Consider the following 16,934-nt stretch of genomic DNA (forward strand, 5'->3'; position numbering starts at 1 on the left):
TGTTAGTTATGGCGTTGGCGTGTTTAAAAGTTGTGAAAAGTAGGATTTGTCAAAATAAATAATAATCTCTCTAATACACATATATACACATGAGCAACTCACGTGTGCAACGTCACGTTTGAGTAACTCACACTTTTGCAAATATTTAATATACATATGAGGAATTCCTTGGAATCATGTTTTATTCTTTCTCACGTCATGTAATGCAATTGTTCTTATTTTCTTCGATATTTGAACATGACATAATTCAGTTCCACCATACCTTAACACTATTCTCGGGCACTATCATCACTGCTAGTACTACATTACTTCGTACATCTCATCTTACTGGAACGAGTCGAGCACTTTTTGGACACCTTTCGAATACTTTGATCATTAAGGATAACGACTTACAACGCTGCCTATTATAGTTCTCATGTTTAACTGTATGTTCTCATATTCTTACAAATGTAGACCTTGTAATGGATATTCACGCGTTTTACCCATGCTACAGGTACGATTCACATATTCGAATTTCTTATATGTTCCTTTTTCGAAATCAAATTTCATGTTTCTTTCGTAAATTTTACAAAACCGTGCCGCCATAAACTGCGATAGCACCTATTAAATCTATTTCTTGCTCGAAACTATGTTGACAGATTACATAATGGAATTTAAAACAAATAATTACTTTCTATTTTCAGGCTTACTATTACAATGTACTGTGATATGGTTTTCGAATTGTACCCCCTTGATGTGCAAGAATGTGATATGGATTTTACTAGTTGTAAGTAATAGAGCTTATTCAATTATAACGTATAATTATGGATTTATCTTGCGTATCTTGTACTGTTTATAACTAAAGATCCGAAAACTTCAAAACTTCACTTAAATCTTGTACGAAAATAGATGATTGTGACCACAAGGTTTGTCAATAATGAAATACTTGATTATTGGGCTCCTTGAGGAATAGTAGTCCAAAAATTGTTAGTTGAATCTTGAATTGTTATTGTTGACCAGTTAATTACTCAATTTATAAACGTAACGTTGAAATGTAGAACATGGTTTAACGAGAGAACAGTACGGTACCGTTTAAAATCAGCGTCCGGTGTGATAGTATACGACGGCGCCCCCGTACCTATGACTGAGTGAGGTCGACAGGTCAGCCGTGAAGTGTCAACATGGTTAAGAAAATTTTCAAAAATAAACCCTGCTTTTTCTTGATTTTGAACACTTTTTATTACTTTTTTTATTTTATATATGTGCACATTCATTTTCCTAACATGAGTAACATTATAGGACCAATTCCGAAAGCAGGAAGAGGATTTAAGTACATACTAGTAATGTTCCAAGTAATTTTCTTCTCTTTTTCTTTTCTTCTTTTCCTTTCTTTTTCGTCCCGAATTTTGCGCCCCCTTAATTCGCCTCCTTGGGCCGTTGCACGCGCCTTCCCCTTACGGCACAGCACTGAGAGAAAGCTAAACATTGAGTAGTGGCGTCGCCTTGTGCAGTTCGCAAGAGAATGTAAACCACCAAATATCGTGCGCTGCTTATTGCTTCTTAAGATATGTAATAATATTTAGAATATTATTATATATTTATTGTTTCTTAAGATATTTAATAATATTTAGAATATTATTATATTGTCGTTTCGTTTCTACTCTCCGCTTGTTTTACCCCTTGCGTATATGCATTCCATCTTCACACCACATTCACAACAACTGAGAGTAATCGACTGTTCTCTATGGAGTAATGTTGCCAACTTGGGGATTTAGTCACTAAGTCTAGCGATTTGATAATATACACCCTGTTTCAAAAAGAATATACGTATTACGAAGAGTTATTTTGTCCAAACTATCGATCGCTGCGCCTCGGCTCGGCTATTGGAGAAACGAATACATAGTCTAGTTTATATTAATAGCCGCTAGATGTCAGTTGTCTCCTGTTTTGCTTGGTAACCGTCATATGTTTAAAATAGCTACTCCGCAGCAGAAATCATTTTGTGTTCTCGAGTTTGCGAAGTGCAATCCCGTGATTACATTGTAAAGGCGTTTCAAGTTGAGGTACAAAATTGATCTTCCGAATGGGTCATTCGCAGATGGTATCGACAGTTTGTAGGTACAGGATGCGTACGTGAAAGAAAGAGTCCTGGTCGCCCTCGTGTTCCTGAAGAAAATGTTACTGCTTTACAACGTACTCCTTCAGAATCAACTCGTCGGGCCACTCATTAGTTACAAGTGCATACAAAAACAATTTGGTGTGTTTTGACACGTCAGTTGGTTATGAAGCCGCGCAAGTTACAGCTGTTACAAGCTCTGCGTCCTGATGACACACTCAAACGTGTGGCATTTTGTAACGAGATTCTGGATGCTGTTGATAATGATATCTTTTGCACAACGCATCGTGTTCAGTGAGGAAGCGACTTTCAGTGTTAGTGGTCAGTTAAACAAACAAAATATTCGAATTTGGGGCCTACAGAACCCACAAGAAGTCACTGAACATGTACGAGATTCGCCCAAAGTCAATGTGTTTTGTGCGATATCCCGATCATCTATTTACTGTCCATTCTTCTTTAATGGAAACACGGTTAACAGTCAGCAGTACATTGCAATGTTACAAAACTGGTTGTTTCCGAGGCTGCACGAAGACAACTTCATTTTTCAACAAGACGGGGCATCCCCCTCACTGGAGTCGCTAAGTGCGTGAATATCTGAATGAAACTCTACCGAACCGTTGGATTGGTCGTTAAGGAGCTGGCGACTTAGCAAATCTTAGCTGGCCTCCACGGTCACTGGATTTGTCATCCTGTGACTTCTTCCTGTGGGGTTTTGTTAAAGGCAGCGTTTATGTACCACCACTCCCACAGAACCTGGAATAGTTGAAGAACCGGCTCCGTACTGCCATAAGATCAGTGACGCAGGACATGCGTGCCCGAACATGGGAGAAATTTGAGTATCGATGTGATATCGTTCGTGTCGCTGATGGAGGACATATTAAACATGTGTAATTTGAACTTTGGACTGTAATTTGAACTTGAAAGGTTCGTAAATATGTGTGTAAAATTTCATATTCGTATGTCTTAAAATTTAATTAATATATGCATTCGAAATACGTATATTCTTTTTGAAACAGGGTGTATTTTAGAGACAAGATTTGTTTCGTTTACCATTGTTAAACTAGGGATTTAACGACTTTCGAAATCAACAGCGAATACAGTAGCATTATTTGCATTCCAATTTAGGTTTCTGGCGAATTTTCAGAGTACTTTTAGTGACATTATTGTTAACGTTGTTTGAATATAGAAGGAATATAGAAGGGAAGCGCGGGCAGCTTAGCGAAGGAACTGCGGTCTTCTGACGTTCAAATGAAGATTTGAACTTGCAGCGTTGATAGCTGTTGTTTACTAATTTCCAGTAATGTGGTGCTCTGAACAGAATCAAAGAATGAACTTCTGCAGTTTAAAATAGAACAATATAGTAGACATTGAGCTGATCAAAATTATGTGTATGAGTAGAAATCCTTATGCGTAGTTTTCGAGAAAAAATGAACTACTTGTGAACAAAATTGGCGTACCATAGCCATGTCAACTATTAAGATGAAGCTATGACGAAGAATTCACTAACCAAGCTTGCCATTTGACACGAGTAGGACGGCATTGTGCTGCCAAAATGTCTTGAGCCGTGGCAAAAATGCGAACTAACGCTCACACCCTCACACACCCACGCGTTGAGCCAATAAGGGTTCAGCTGTTGCTAAGCGAGAGAACGCGAGTGGAATTCCTTCAGCTGATAGCAGCGTTTGCAACGGAAGACTGGGAATCAAGTCAATGTAGCATATCTATAGTATTGTTGATAAGAGATTGACAGTTAACAATGATTTCAAAATTATTACAGAGTCAATTGCGATGAGATTGAATTGAGTCTACTACTTCTGCCCATAGAGAGTTTTGTTGCTGCCGATGAAAAATCCCATATTTGCAGTCAATTGCGATGAATATTTCCTGCATCCCTTTTCGAAAAATTAATGTCAAAAAAAATTACACAAAATGGGATTTTTTTCACGTTACTGCATAAGGTCCTTCTTCTAACCTCACTCTTTTATGTTCCACCTCACCTCGTCTGTAATTTTACTTTAAAGTCTCGAGTTTAATTAAAGATAATATTGTGCTGCCAAAATGTCTTGAGCCGTGGCAAAAATGCGAACTAAAGCTCATACCGTCGCACACCTATGCATTGAGCCAATAAGGTTTCAGCTGTTGCTAAGCGAGATAATCTCAGCGAAAGGGAGTGAATTTCTTCAGCCGATAGCAGCGCCTGGAACGGAAGACTAGGTGTCGAGTCAATGTGGTATATCTATAGTTTTCCATCCCACTTGTGAATCTGCTTGAAGCTTCTAGTGTTCGAGGAATACTTGTTCATATTCCCATATATTTCTAATTTTAAAATACTACCTTGAATAGATACAACTCTACTTTAAATACTACCTAATGTTCATTAAATCTTTTAATCCCTTTTCCAGATACGTACAACAGTAAATTGCTAAGATTTTCGTGGAAAGGCAAAGCATTAATGTTTAGAAGCGGAAATTTGCCCCGCTTGCGAGTTCCAGCGTATGAAATTAGTTTTCATCCAGATTTGGAGTTTAACAATATCACTTTGGAAAAGAGTAAGTAGACTTATGCTACCTAATTCCTTCATTTTTGTTTCTGATTGTAACTCAGCTCTGATGTTATTTTTGGAAACATTTTTGGTGTCTTAATTAAATGTAATTGCCCTACTAACTAAAGTTCAGAAAAAAATGAGTAAAAACATTTGGAGGGATCAAGAAATGAGACCAGTGACGATGCCAGCTTAACACTTTTCGGATTTCCACCTTTTGAGGAACATTTAAACTTTCACTCAAACAGCTAGTGCTTCGTTCTTGTATCTTGAGAACTGAGGTCAGTAGAAATAGTTATGCTTCAAACACAGTTTTCTTCAGTATAACGAGCCCTTTCAAATGGTACCACTTACAGGTCTGTATCATACACCTGAACTGGAAGATAAGGAAAAAATCTTGAAGTTTTTTTTTTTTTTTTTTTTGAAAATCCCACCAAAACACTTTGCCCCTCTGGCCCAGGCCTGAGATGAGCTAGGAATCTGAACTTTTCCCTAAAAATACGTTGTCATGTATTTTCTGTCAAATAAGTTTATGCATGTATTTCTCGGGATAGTATCTTGCCCCTTGCTGCTATGAAAAAAAAAACACTACACATTACCCCATATCATTTAGCCAGTAGCTTCCTATTTGCTGATCAGTTAAAAGAGTATTCCTGAACATCGTGGCGAAATATGTATTTGCTTTTTCGTGCATTGTACGAAAAACACAATAAGTGAACGCAATAAAAACGAAACAAGGAAAAAATACAATGTGATGTAAAGTGCTTGGTCTCTTTCGACAAATCAATCAATGTAGCGCTTTCCTTGCAACCAGATCTTGATGGTGTAGTCGGTAACACCGTGGGCTAAAGTTCACGGAATCCTCACATGAGTGATTCCATTTCAATTCGTCCAGGGTGGTCCACACGACTGTCTCAGATTTAGTTTATTTTTTAAAATAAGAAACTACTTACAAAATTATTAGACCCATATTTTTCCTTTTTGCTGAAAAAAATTTTTCTTTGATATACAGCCTTCCAAAATGGCTGCCCTCCTCTCGGATTGCTTGAAAAACTGAAAAACATGTCAAACTAAAAATTTTATTGTAGAGAAACGAGTGTACTTAGTAACATAATCACAATAGCAGGAAGAGTATAAAGTTGTATGTTTCGGTGGAGGACCAAAATTCGTTTATTGGTCCCATAGGAATCGCGCAATTCACTCGCAATGTTGCCAACTTTGATGAAATTTTTGCTAACTTCAAACATTTATTTTTCTGTCCTCACGAGCAATATCAACCATCTGCTTCTAGCATCAAAATCTACTCCATAAGGTCTCTTAAAAATGTGAAGGACTTACGTTTCTGATTATTACATTCCACGTTATAGCATGATGAAAAGCTGAAAATTTCATTAAGACGCCATGTTTGGACGCCATTTTCTCAAAATCCCCACCTTTTAAAAATCTGATTTTTTTTACAACTATTGGAGAAGTACCTAAGTATTTAATATCCGTTAACCGTTCATGCGGCTGCAGTCCCTAACATTCGCAATTAATTTTTGAAATTTCGATTTTTGTACTTGAAATGTAAATATTTCCTACGGGCATTTAGGTCCTATACACAAGGCGATTTGAAAGGGAGTATGGAAATTTTGAGGGATGAATCCTGACATCAAATCCAGTAGAAAAGTTCCTATAAACATGAGTCGAATTCCGCTTAGTTTTCGAGTTACAGGGTTTCCAACTCAGGACCCAAAATCGGCTCGGGACAATTGAAAATTAAATATAAATTTCACATTAAATCAGAAACTATGTGTTAAAGTTATGATGAAGTTCCGATAGTTGATTTGTATCAATATAAAGATTTTTACATTAGTTCCAATTCGGTTGGCAGTGTTGCCAACTTGGTAGAACTTTTATTTGTTTCCAAATGACATTACATGTTTTTCATTTGATATTTGGTATTCATTAATGATTGTAAACCACATGAAACACAATTTTAATAATAATTAGCTAATAATAACTTGCTAGCCAAATCACGTGCAAAATTTGAAGACCGAGTTAGTTGTGTAAATTCGCACACAGATCGAGGTAATGGAGCCAGAGTAATGTGCGTATGTCTCTTGAACAAATAAATCTGTTTCTTTGCTCTGGCCATCCTCGCTCGTAGTGTATTCGATAGCAAGGTGGTGTGAAGATCTTGTAGTCCACGGATCGATTTCCGGGCACGCACAACCATTTTTATTTCTTGAGGACAAGTAGAAAAGGTAAAACGCATGCAGTTTAGAGCTAACAAGTAAAACCGAACCAAAGGTATGGGTCATTACGTGATTTGTTTAAAGAAACAATAAAATGGAGGAAAGTTGTTTTGCCTGTTTCTAGGAATGGAGTATAAATAAAAGAAGAAACTATACTTCTGTCCACAATTTCTGTCGCATGTCTTTCAAAATTACATAAATAGAAATAACTCGCTTTCTTATGATAGAAAATGTTAAATGTCTTCTCAGAAATATGCAGAAAAGGAAAACTACATATTTCCAAAAAATACTTTGTAAAAAATTAAGAAATACCCCTTAAGAGAGATTAAAAAGTAACGCTCCTCCGCTCCCACTTGGCACCGCCAAGTTGACCATTCGGTTCCAAAACGTATCTAGAGTTTCTTTGGTTCATCCTTAACTTGACTAATAGAAAACCAGCTCAAATACCTGTTATAGAACCTAAATAAGCAGTCAAAGACAATACTACGCCATGGTAACAAAAGTTATCAAAAATCCTAAAAGGGTTAATCTGTTGGGGGCAAACAGAAAGGCAGCAGTGGCGGATCTAGAAGTTAAAACTGGGGGCAACTAGAATCCAGACTATGATAGATATATCATGAACTTAGTATAAACTTTCAAAAATATATAAATAATAGCTTCAAATTTTTGGCACTAAAAAAATTAGTGGACTTATGCTTCCCGGACTGGGGGTAGATCCGTCACTTAAGGGCAACTTTTCTTTTTGTATACTGAAAATAATATTCATTATTACTTGATTTACATTACAATAAAACGTGTTTGAGGGTAGGTAAAGCTTTTACAGGGTGCCCCTGCCCCCTCTCTAGTATCATCACTGAATGGGACTAAAGTAATTCGACGCTAGCGAACCATTTTTCTACTATCCATAAAAAATTTATCCCTCAACCTTAAGAAGAACACTGTTTTTAGTGCAAATTACAAAAACCATTGTTCCAAATACAAGTACCAACCATTTGTCTAAATTAGTTTCCTTTTTTTACTGTAACTAAGAACGACAAACATAGACAAGCTTCTATAATCCTACCTGTATTAAAAGTGTGAAAAATTGTTGAGTTTGCTAATGAGAAGCATTTTTCTCTTATAATTCCAGATACGTATTCTGCTCTGAGAATCAAGATCTCTTTTCGCAGAAAGTTTGTAAGTCACTTGATGCACACGTATTTACCAAGTTCTTTATTTGTTGGTGTCTCATGGATTAGCTTTCTTGTACCTCCTACGTCACCACCTGGAAGACTAGTGCTCTTGGTTACAGATCTACTTGCGCTTATAACACTCTTCAATTTCAATAGGTAAGTAATCTACAATTAATGTTGACCCCCTCCCGAGACGAGAAATTTCTCAACTTCAGAAAGATTCATCTCGTCTCATATTTGAGACGAGAATCGAAACGAAACCAGAAACATTACAAAGCTTTTCGAAATTCGAGACGAGATTATACTTTTTCCACTTACTAGACGAGACGAGAAAAACTTATTTCTTGTCTCTAGTCTCGTGTATGGGCAACACTGCATAGAAGCAAGGATATCAATGGCGTAGTTGATGATGCACTATTCATGGACTCATGACAACTTGTACACTGCCAGGGGGCCGCGGTGGCTCAGTGTTGCTGGTGGGTATAGCCGAGAGGTCTGAGGCGTTAGGCTGATGATCATGAGGAGAAACACATTGGGGGTTCGAGTTCCTCTGAAAAGTAAGGGTGGAATTTTAACTGTCCTCGATGTTTCTGTGTTCATGTCCCTGTCGTGTCTAATAGTCCTGAAAGGTGGTTGAAGTAGAAAATAAGTCAGGAAGTTTTCTTAGAAAAAAAGTAAAAAGTGGTAGAGCTTTCGTCTCTGGTGCCGGAGGTCCTGGGTTCGATCCCAACTCACGTCAAGTAAATTTTGTGGTGGACAAACACCGTGTGCATGGGTTTGCTCGGGTTCTCCCGTTTCCTCCCATTTTATTTATTCCACAATTTCATTCATTCCTCATCATCACCGTCTCCTTTAGCCTAGCCGGCATAACCCTGGGAGGTAAAACTCAAAAATGGCATTTCATTTCATTCTATTTCAAGGCTTATTTTCCTTGAAATATAGTCTCCAATAACCGCCCTTAAGAGTATGGTACGAAAAAACCTTCTTTGCTAAATAGGTGTGGATAGTGGAATGAACGTGGCACAGGGCCACAAAATCTCCGAAATATTTTTATTTTTCTTTAATTTTGAAGATAAGAAAAACTTGAAAATCCAGTTACCTCAACATTTCTAGAGCAGAAAAGTTGTCTTTAATATATATATATATATATATATATATATATATATATATATATATATATATATATATATATATATATATATATATATATATATATATATATATAACGCTGTGAATATTTTGTTAAATGTTACATAACAATCGTTTCACTATCTTGTTCGCTACTTCCTTAAAAGGAGTATGTTACAAAATATATATAGGTTTTAGTACGTTTTCTATAGTGTATGCTCTTTTTTAATACTATTTTATAGTAATAATAATAATTTTACAACATGTAATCTCACATAGATTCATATTATTGAAAACATTTTCTACTTTCTTCTCTTCTTCCGTGTGCTAAGAATTGCACACATTACATCCCTCTGAGATCCTTAAAGAATTACTGTATTTCTCAGAACAGTGGCGTACACAGTATTTCATGAAGGGAGAGTGTTGGAGCACAGAAGGTCATATCAATTTATGAAATGCGAAATGAATTATAGAAATTTGGTACACTGCTTGAACAACGTGCTTCATTTCAGGCGTGACTTCCGTACACTTTTTGCATTCGACGAAAGATTTCACTTGAAGATTTCACTCGACCTTCTTTGCACAGAAATTGAGTGACGTCATGTACTTGCTTAGATGTATCCACGACACACTACTGTTCCTTCAACTTTCTCCTCTACTCAGCTTGACCATATTGACCAGAACGTCTCAGATTGACCAAGTTCGGTGCTTCAAATAGCAACTACAGAAAATGGAAGTCTTATCAATAATGACATATCATTCTCCAATTAAGAATGGAATGGCCAATGAAGAACACTAGAACAGATGATTATCATCAAGATATACAAAATAATTTCCAGATACCACAATATGACCGCTATGACATTACTCAAATAACTTCCATTTATTCTGAACCAAATAATGCAATGCCGCCACCTAATCAACTATTTGCTTTGCCAGCTCTGTCTATGATACAATTCGTCAATCATTATATTGTTAATGTAAAAGAGTTCATATTCGTCTCCCTACTCTTCAATTACATCCAGTTTTCTGCTACTTATTAACAGCTTCTTTCAGCTAGCATGTCAATACGTGCTATGTAACTTTTTCACATCACATATCCTTAACCCTTTCACAGAGGAAGTCGACTTTTGTCGACAGAAATAAATTTCCTTAACATGCGAATGTCGACTATAGTCGACGTGTTAAAATTTGTTTGTCCGTATCTTGGCTTTGTCGAAGGTAGTCGCCAAAGTTGTACCGTTCATTTTTGTTTTGTTCTATTGTTTTCGATAAACAATAGAAATCACACAGAAAACCTTTGGCGACTACAATCGACAAACCCAAGATACAGACAAATTTTAACACGTCGACTATAATCGACATTCGCAGGTTAGGGAATTTTTTTTTCCGTCGCCTTCCACAGTGAAAGGGTTAATACAGTAATGACAACCTGTAAAACCTCAGTATCGCAAAACCCATCTAAATTTAATTCAAATCCCCTAAATTTTAAAATGGCATTTCACTCCTGAGCACTGGTAAGGAATATACAAGAGATTCCTGACACAGTATTCAATGAGTACACATAGTATTTAATAAATACTGTGTTCTTAAGAGTATTGTAACAACAACCTCAAGGCTGTGTGTGGGTTTAAATGAATTTGATGAGGAATGTTATATACATTTATTAAAAGTAATAAATCTACTTACAATTTTGTTGTCAAATATTTTTTTTTCCTCAATGTGGAGAGATTTCCCCTCAAATTTTGGGGGAAATATCCTTCAAGATGGCAATATTGTCATAATATGAAATCGACACTCATGTTATTATACTGTTATATCTTGGAACTTTTTTTTCTGTGTTGGTGAATCTTGTGGTTTGTTAATAGTTAATCAGGATTGTGTCTTGGGTATTAGGTAATCTAAAAGACTCTTGGTCCATCTGAATAAAATTTTCCATAAATTGAGGCATTTATAATGTCCATTTGAAGCATCTAGCTCTAAAATTTACTTTTTGTCCAAATATTTCTTTTGTTTCATCAATAACCCAAAGTTTACAGCACATATACTTAAAAACATGCTCTTAGATTGACCCATCCTGTTCGAACAATAGAAAGACTGGAAAATGACTATTGTTCTTGACTTACGGACGTAAACTCATGTACAGTGTATGGACCGCATTACGGACGTAACTAATGACGTGGGTTAATACAAATACGTTACGGACGTAAAATGACGACAGTGTATGACAATCTTAATAAAGAAATACAGAATGAAACAAATAATATCTAACACTTTCAATATTATAACATCCCTAATACTTACAAACAATAGCCATAACATCTGGAATGAACAGACAACTGAGGATGACATTACGAGACTTATTCGACTGTGATAGATTTATTTCGAACAAATAACGCTGACTGGACAGTTTACAAACCAAGTCGAAGGAAGAATTAATTCCAAAGATGCAGTAAATGTAATTGAAGGATCTAAAAATGATGAAAGCGCAAGTTTTAAGCTGGTACAGTCATTTTTCTTCTCTTGACCATAAATATGTTCTGTCTTATAAAAATGGCTGTAAACCCTCAATGACCTTAATGAATATCTAAAATTATTGAGTCAAACAGTTTAAAAGTGTCGTTACGAAACATACCGTATATCTCTTATTATTTTCCTCTGATTTCTGAATTTATATTTTATTTATTTATCTCCGAACCAGGCGTATTAGTTAAATTTGGTCACTTATAACTATGCATGTCTAGATTTTTCAAATCGATATTGATATGTATGCTCTGTTAGATAAAGTTAAAATTTATAATAAAAACTTACATATTATCGTATTTTTACTATTATATACCGTATGTATAAAATTTTCAGAAACAATTCTCCAAGATCGTACTATATGAAGAGCAATGAATTATGGATATTAGTCTGCGTTATGTTTGTAGCTGCTGCTTTATTAGAATACGCCACTATTTTGTTTCTAATGCATCGATCTAGACAACCAAAAGAGTTTCCAAAGTTACAAAACCGAAAATGGTGTTTATTTTCTATCATTATAGTAAGTATATTTCAGCATTTTTAACTATTATGTTGCTACACTATGGAAAATACTGTAGAATAAGTCTATAAGTAATTTTATTGCAGATTTTTGGAGGTAATGTTCCAAATTTCCTTCGTACTTCCCTTATAACCATACCCATATAGCATAAAAGTGTCACTTGACCATCCAAGGTAAGTACATTAGTATCGAGTCTCTTGGCATTTTAACACAGAATCAGATTTGTATCCCTGAATGAAAGTGCTCTCAGTGTTTTAACATAGAGCTAAAGTATTTTCAACAGGCCAAGATGGCGAAATGCGAACTAAAGTATATCTATATGAAGCCACTTTGAAAACACTCTCATCCAAGGTATATAAAATAACAGGTAGCTCCAGTCCATGTTTATCGTTCTGATTAGCTCCCTGTCCGTGACGTCATGTGAAGGAACTTTTACCCATCTTGAAACAACGTAATTGTTTATGCAATATTTCATTTGTTCTCTTGAACGATACCTCGCGATACCCAAGGATGTTATAAAATAGAGGATCTCCTCATATGTACATTCATTCTATTAACTGAATGAACCCAAAAAAACAACATAACATTGCCACGTCTAATTAGCTACTCTCGTTCCCGCTATATATGTTGGCTCAAAACATTGCGAACTTCATATGTAGACATGTAATGTGTCTGTTGTTTATTTTTACTTAAGTTGTTGCTTCAGATTTATATTATACAGTGGTTGCTGCTCGTATGGGTGTACAAATAGAAGTGAGAAGAAATTTCCCGGAATAACCTTTCACAGGTAAGAAAATCACCAATCATAGGATACGTATGGCTTCACGATTTTGTGGTATGAGAAGATCCTCTATTTTATAACATCCTTGGCGATACCTACACGTGACGTCAAACACCGAAAAGTATCCTGGGAAAAATGAGAGTAGAAAGGCTGAATCGTGAGTCCCCTCTCATCATTTTTTTTTTAACATAGAGCTAAATTTATTTCAAGAGATTAAGATAGCGAAATGCGTACTAAAGTAACTCTATAAAAAGCCATGTTGATCTCTCTAAATAAAAAAAGTATTCTCATTGTTTTAACACAGAGTTCCATTAGTTGCAAGAGGCCAAGATGGCAGAGTGGTACTGAAGTAATGCAGGGGGGATCCAGGACCGACGTCTGGGGGGGGCGGTGGGTTATCATACTGCAACTTTTAAGGGCTTCAAACTTTGGAATGAGTTTTATATGTAATATGGCTTCTTATAGATATTACTTTAGGGGCGGATCCGGGGGACCGATCGGGGCGATCGCCCCCCAGAAGAGTAAAACTTTCTTATTATATATATCCGGATCCGCCCCTAAAGTAATATCTATAAGAAGCCATATTACACTCCCTCAATGAAAAATGTACTCTCGTCTTTTAAGATAGAGCTAAATTTATTTCAAGAGAACAAGATGGCGAAATGCGTACTAAAGTAACTCTATAAAGAGCCATGTTGATCTCTCTGAATAAAATAATATTCTCATTCTTTTAACAGAATTACATTAGTTGCAAGAGATCAGTATGGCAGAATGCGTACCGAATTAGTCTCTATAAGAATCCATATTGGTCTCTAAATTATAAAAAGTTTCTTACTGTTTTAACAGAGCTAAATTAATTTCAAGAGACCAAGATGACAGAATGTGTACTGAAGTAATCTCTATAGAAAGCCATATTGGATTCATTAAATAAGAAAGTACTCTCGTTGTTTTAACATAGAGCTAAATTAATTTTAAGGGGCCAACATGGCGGAATGTGTACCAAAGTATCTTTATAGGAAACCATATTGGATTTCCTGAATGAGAAATACTTTCATTGTTTTAACATAGAGCTAAATTAATTTCAAGAGATTAAGATGGCGAAATGTGTGCTTAAATCTCTATAAGAAACCATTCCTAATAAAATTTCAGACTTTTAAAAGTCTTATACAAGCCTTCAATGCTGTTTATAGCCTTGCACAAGGCTGCAGTCGTAACCGAGGCTATAGCAAACTTACTAGTTCCTCGATAGCAAGCTTGCTTCAGACCTGTCAATATTATGTAATATAAGGCTACCCTTAAAATTACTTTAAATTACACAGCTGTCAAGCATGACTTAAAATTTACACTTGGCAAACCATACACAAAATGAGTCTCTAAGGCTGTCTAACGCGCACGCGTTCTTGCGCAGCCTTCATTCTTCCATCTGGTTTAAGCGTAGGCTTATACATGTTTATACGGGGTGCTATCCAAAATATTCGGGACTGGTGCTGCCATCTTGTGAAAATGTACACCAGTCCTAGCGATTCTGCCATTGGCCAAACGCATCCTGGAAGTCCTGTTCTTTGAGGGTGTTTAACACCGCCAGCGATGCTTCTTGAATCCTCTCATGTGTGTCGAACAGACGGCCTTCCAACTTGCTTTTCAGTGACAAGAAGGTTCGATCATCAGATGCGGTCTGACTCGTGCAAACTGCCATACGCTGTGCCTTCTAATCAGCAGTCAAGATCCTTGGCACAAATTTTGCGGCGACACGATGCATGCCCAATTCAACAATCAAAATTCGTTGGCATGTCCCGTAACCAATTCCCACTTCATCAGCAAGGTTGTGAATGGTTCGACGTCCATCCTCACGAACCAATTGTTGAAGTTTGGCAACAATGTCTGGCGTTGTGCGGCTAACGGGACTTCCAGTGTGGGCATCGTCTTCGATGTCTGTACGGCCGGCCCTGAATTGAGCATGCCACTGAAACACACGCGTACGGCTCTTGCTGTGTTCCCCAAACACTTGTTGAATAATTGCAAAGGTCTCCGTAGCACTTTTCCCGAGATTCGTACAGAATTTGATACATACGCGCTGTTCTATTCTCGGATCCATCGTCAAATTGCCACACACAGAGTATCATGAAAAGCACTGTGAAAACTCAACACATCAACCCAGCTGCATGAAACTGTGCACTCTCACTCATCAGATATGCTAGTCTTGCCGCCTATCGGTGCAAAGCTCTACTACTACTACTTTCTAGATGGCAGCACCAATACCGAAAATTCTGGATAGCACCTCGTACGTCAAGGCTATCTGGACTCTAAGTATGACTGATTTAAATTTACACTTGCCAAGGCCATATACAGGTAGAATCTCTAATGTTAAGTCCAACAATGGCAAACTGAGACTTGTCGTAGACATGCTTGCTTACTGGGATATTGGTCTACCTTAATGAAGAATATTCTTAGTCGTTTAGCACGGAAAATTAATTTGAAGAAACCAATATCGCAGAATGCGTATTAAAGTAATCTCTACAAGAAGCCATATTGTTCTGGCTAAGTGAAAGGTATTGTCATTGTTTTAACATATAGCTACAAGAAGCCAGTATGATGAAAAGTGAATCATTGTAACTTTGCTCGACATACGAAAGCAACAAAAGTGCAAATCGATAGAAATCTTGCAATCCATTTTTTTAACGACTACAAGTGTCTATCTTTCTATCGAAGTTCAAAAGTAACAGAAACATTATGGATTCTAGTTTCTTGTAGAGTAGTTTATACACAAATATCATAATTGAAAGATGGTTTCTTTTCTTTTTCAGAATGATAGAGCAAGAGATGGATCAAAAGAAGTTTCAATTTATTGTATGATGAAATTCAAAGTCTGGATTGTACCATTCGATCTCTTGGCCTGTATAGTCTTCCCGTCTGTGTTTATAGTTTTCTGCGTTTTTTACTGGATTCATGTATTTGGATTGCTTTAATAAAAACCAAGAACAATCAATGGCGTATTTAGAATTTTGTTTCGAGGGGCTGTGCACAACACAGGGAAGCACGGGGAGACAATTGCCCACCCGAGTTTGAAAATGTAATCGATCATATATTTTAATCGATTGTCTACTAATATACTAGGAAAAAATCGTATGTCGGTGGAGGATCTTACCGCCCCAGGCAAATCTGAAATGACGTTCCCGCAAAACACGTTGAATATTTGTAATCTCATTTCAACTTAATTGATTTCATTTTAGAAAAAAAAAATACATAGCACGTTCAGAAAGTAAGTTCCGTTTCAATTTATCTCAGCTGCAGCGCTGCGATCGCAGTTCCGCACATGCGCGGTAGACGCTCTGTATCAAGAAGAAGAAACGTGCGCCATTTGGAGATTGCTGTCAGTCACGTACGCTTTGTTGTGCTTGTTTACAATGTCGGTGTTGATTTAAAATCCCGCCGCTTGTGAAATCAGAGCGATGATTCTGAATGCGAGGAAAGTGAAACCAAGTTAAATTTATCGGCAAATTTGCGATGTTTACTCGCTCTCGGTATGGAATATGGTATGCTTGGCGGTCAACACTTCAACAATGACGACGAGCTGAAAGAAACTGTTTCCAACTGGTTGAAGACACAGGCGGCAAACTTCTATGAAGAAGGTATACAAAACCTTGTGCCACGCTATGACAAATGCCTGCAAAATTTCGGCAGTTATGTGGAAAAGTAGTTTAAGAGTTGTAGAATTTTGTGCAATAAATAATTTTTCTGTATATGTACACAATTTAATTTTATTACCAAACGGAACTTGCTTTCTGGACGTGCCTCGTAGTAATATCCAGTTTTATCTGTGTACGTTTTTACCTGAAAGAAAATGTTGAGACAAGATGAAGCTGAAATATACTGATTGCAGTTTTAGTTGGTGTGGAACACCAACCGTGCAAGTTACGTAAATGGAACACCAGTTTC

The 16,934-nt window shown here is 36.6% G+C and overlaps 1 protein-coding gene across 1 annotated transcript; it reads left to right on the forward strand.

Annotated features, from left to right (window-relative positions):
* Positions 1-420: 420 nt before the first annotated feature.
* LOC145681760 (glutamate-gated chloride channel alpha-like) lies at positions 421-15,964 on the forward strand. Its single transcript, XM_081753373.1, has 6 exons — positions 421-493; positions 684-766; positions 4,498-4,644; positions 8,004-8,202; positions 12,034-12,217; positions 15,803-15,964. Exons 1-6 carry the CDS (start codon positions 462-464, stop codon positions 15,962-15,964), a joined length of 807 nt encoding a protein of 268 aa, XP_081609499.1. The 5' UTR covers positions 421-461.
* The last annotated feature ends 970 nt before the right edge of the window (positions 15,965-16,934 follow it).

This window comes from Thermobia domestica, chromosome 3 (assembly GCF_964235325.1).
Source record: "Thermobia domestica chromosome 3, izTheDome1.hap1.1, whole genome shotgun sequence".
NCBI classification, from domain to species: Eukaryota; Metazoa; Arthropoda; class Insecta; order Zygentoma; family Lepismatidae; genus Thermobia; species Thermobia domestica.

Coding starts and splice junctions, on each gene's coding strand:
- LOC145681760 (XM_081753373.1), top strand. CDS start 462: ATGGATATTCACGCGTTTTACCCATGCTACAG. Junction 494..683: donor GCGTTTTACCCATGCTACAG/GTACGATTCACA, acceptor TTCTATTTTCAG/GCTTACTATTACAATGTACT. Junction 767..4,497: donor TGATATGGATTTTACTAGTT/GTAAGTAATAGA, acceptor TCCCTTTTCCAG/ATACGTACAACAGTAAATTG.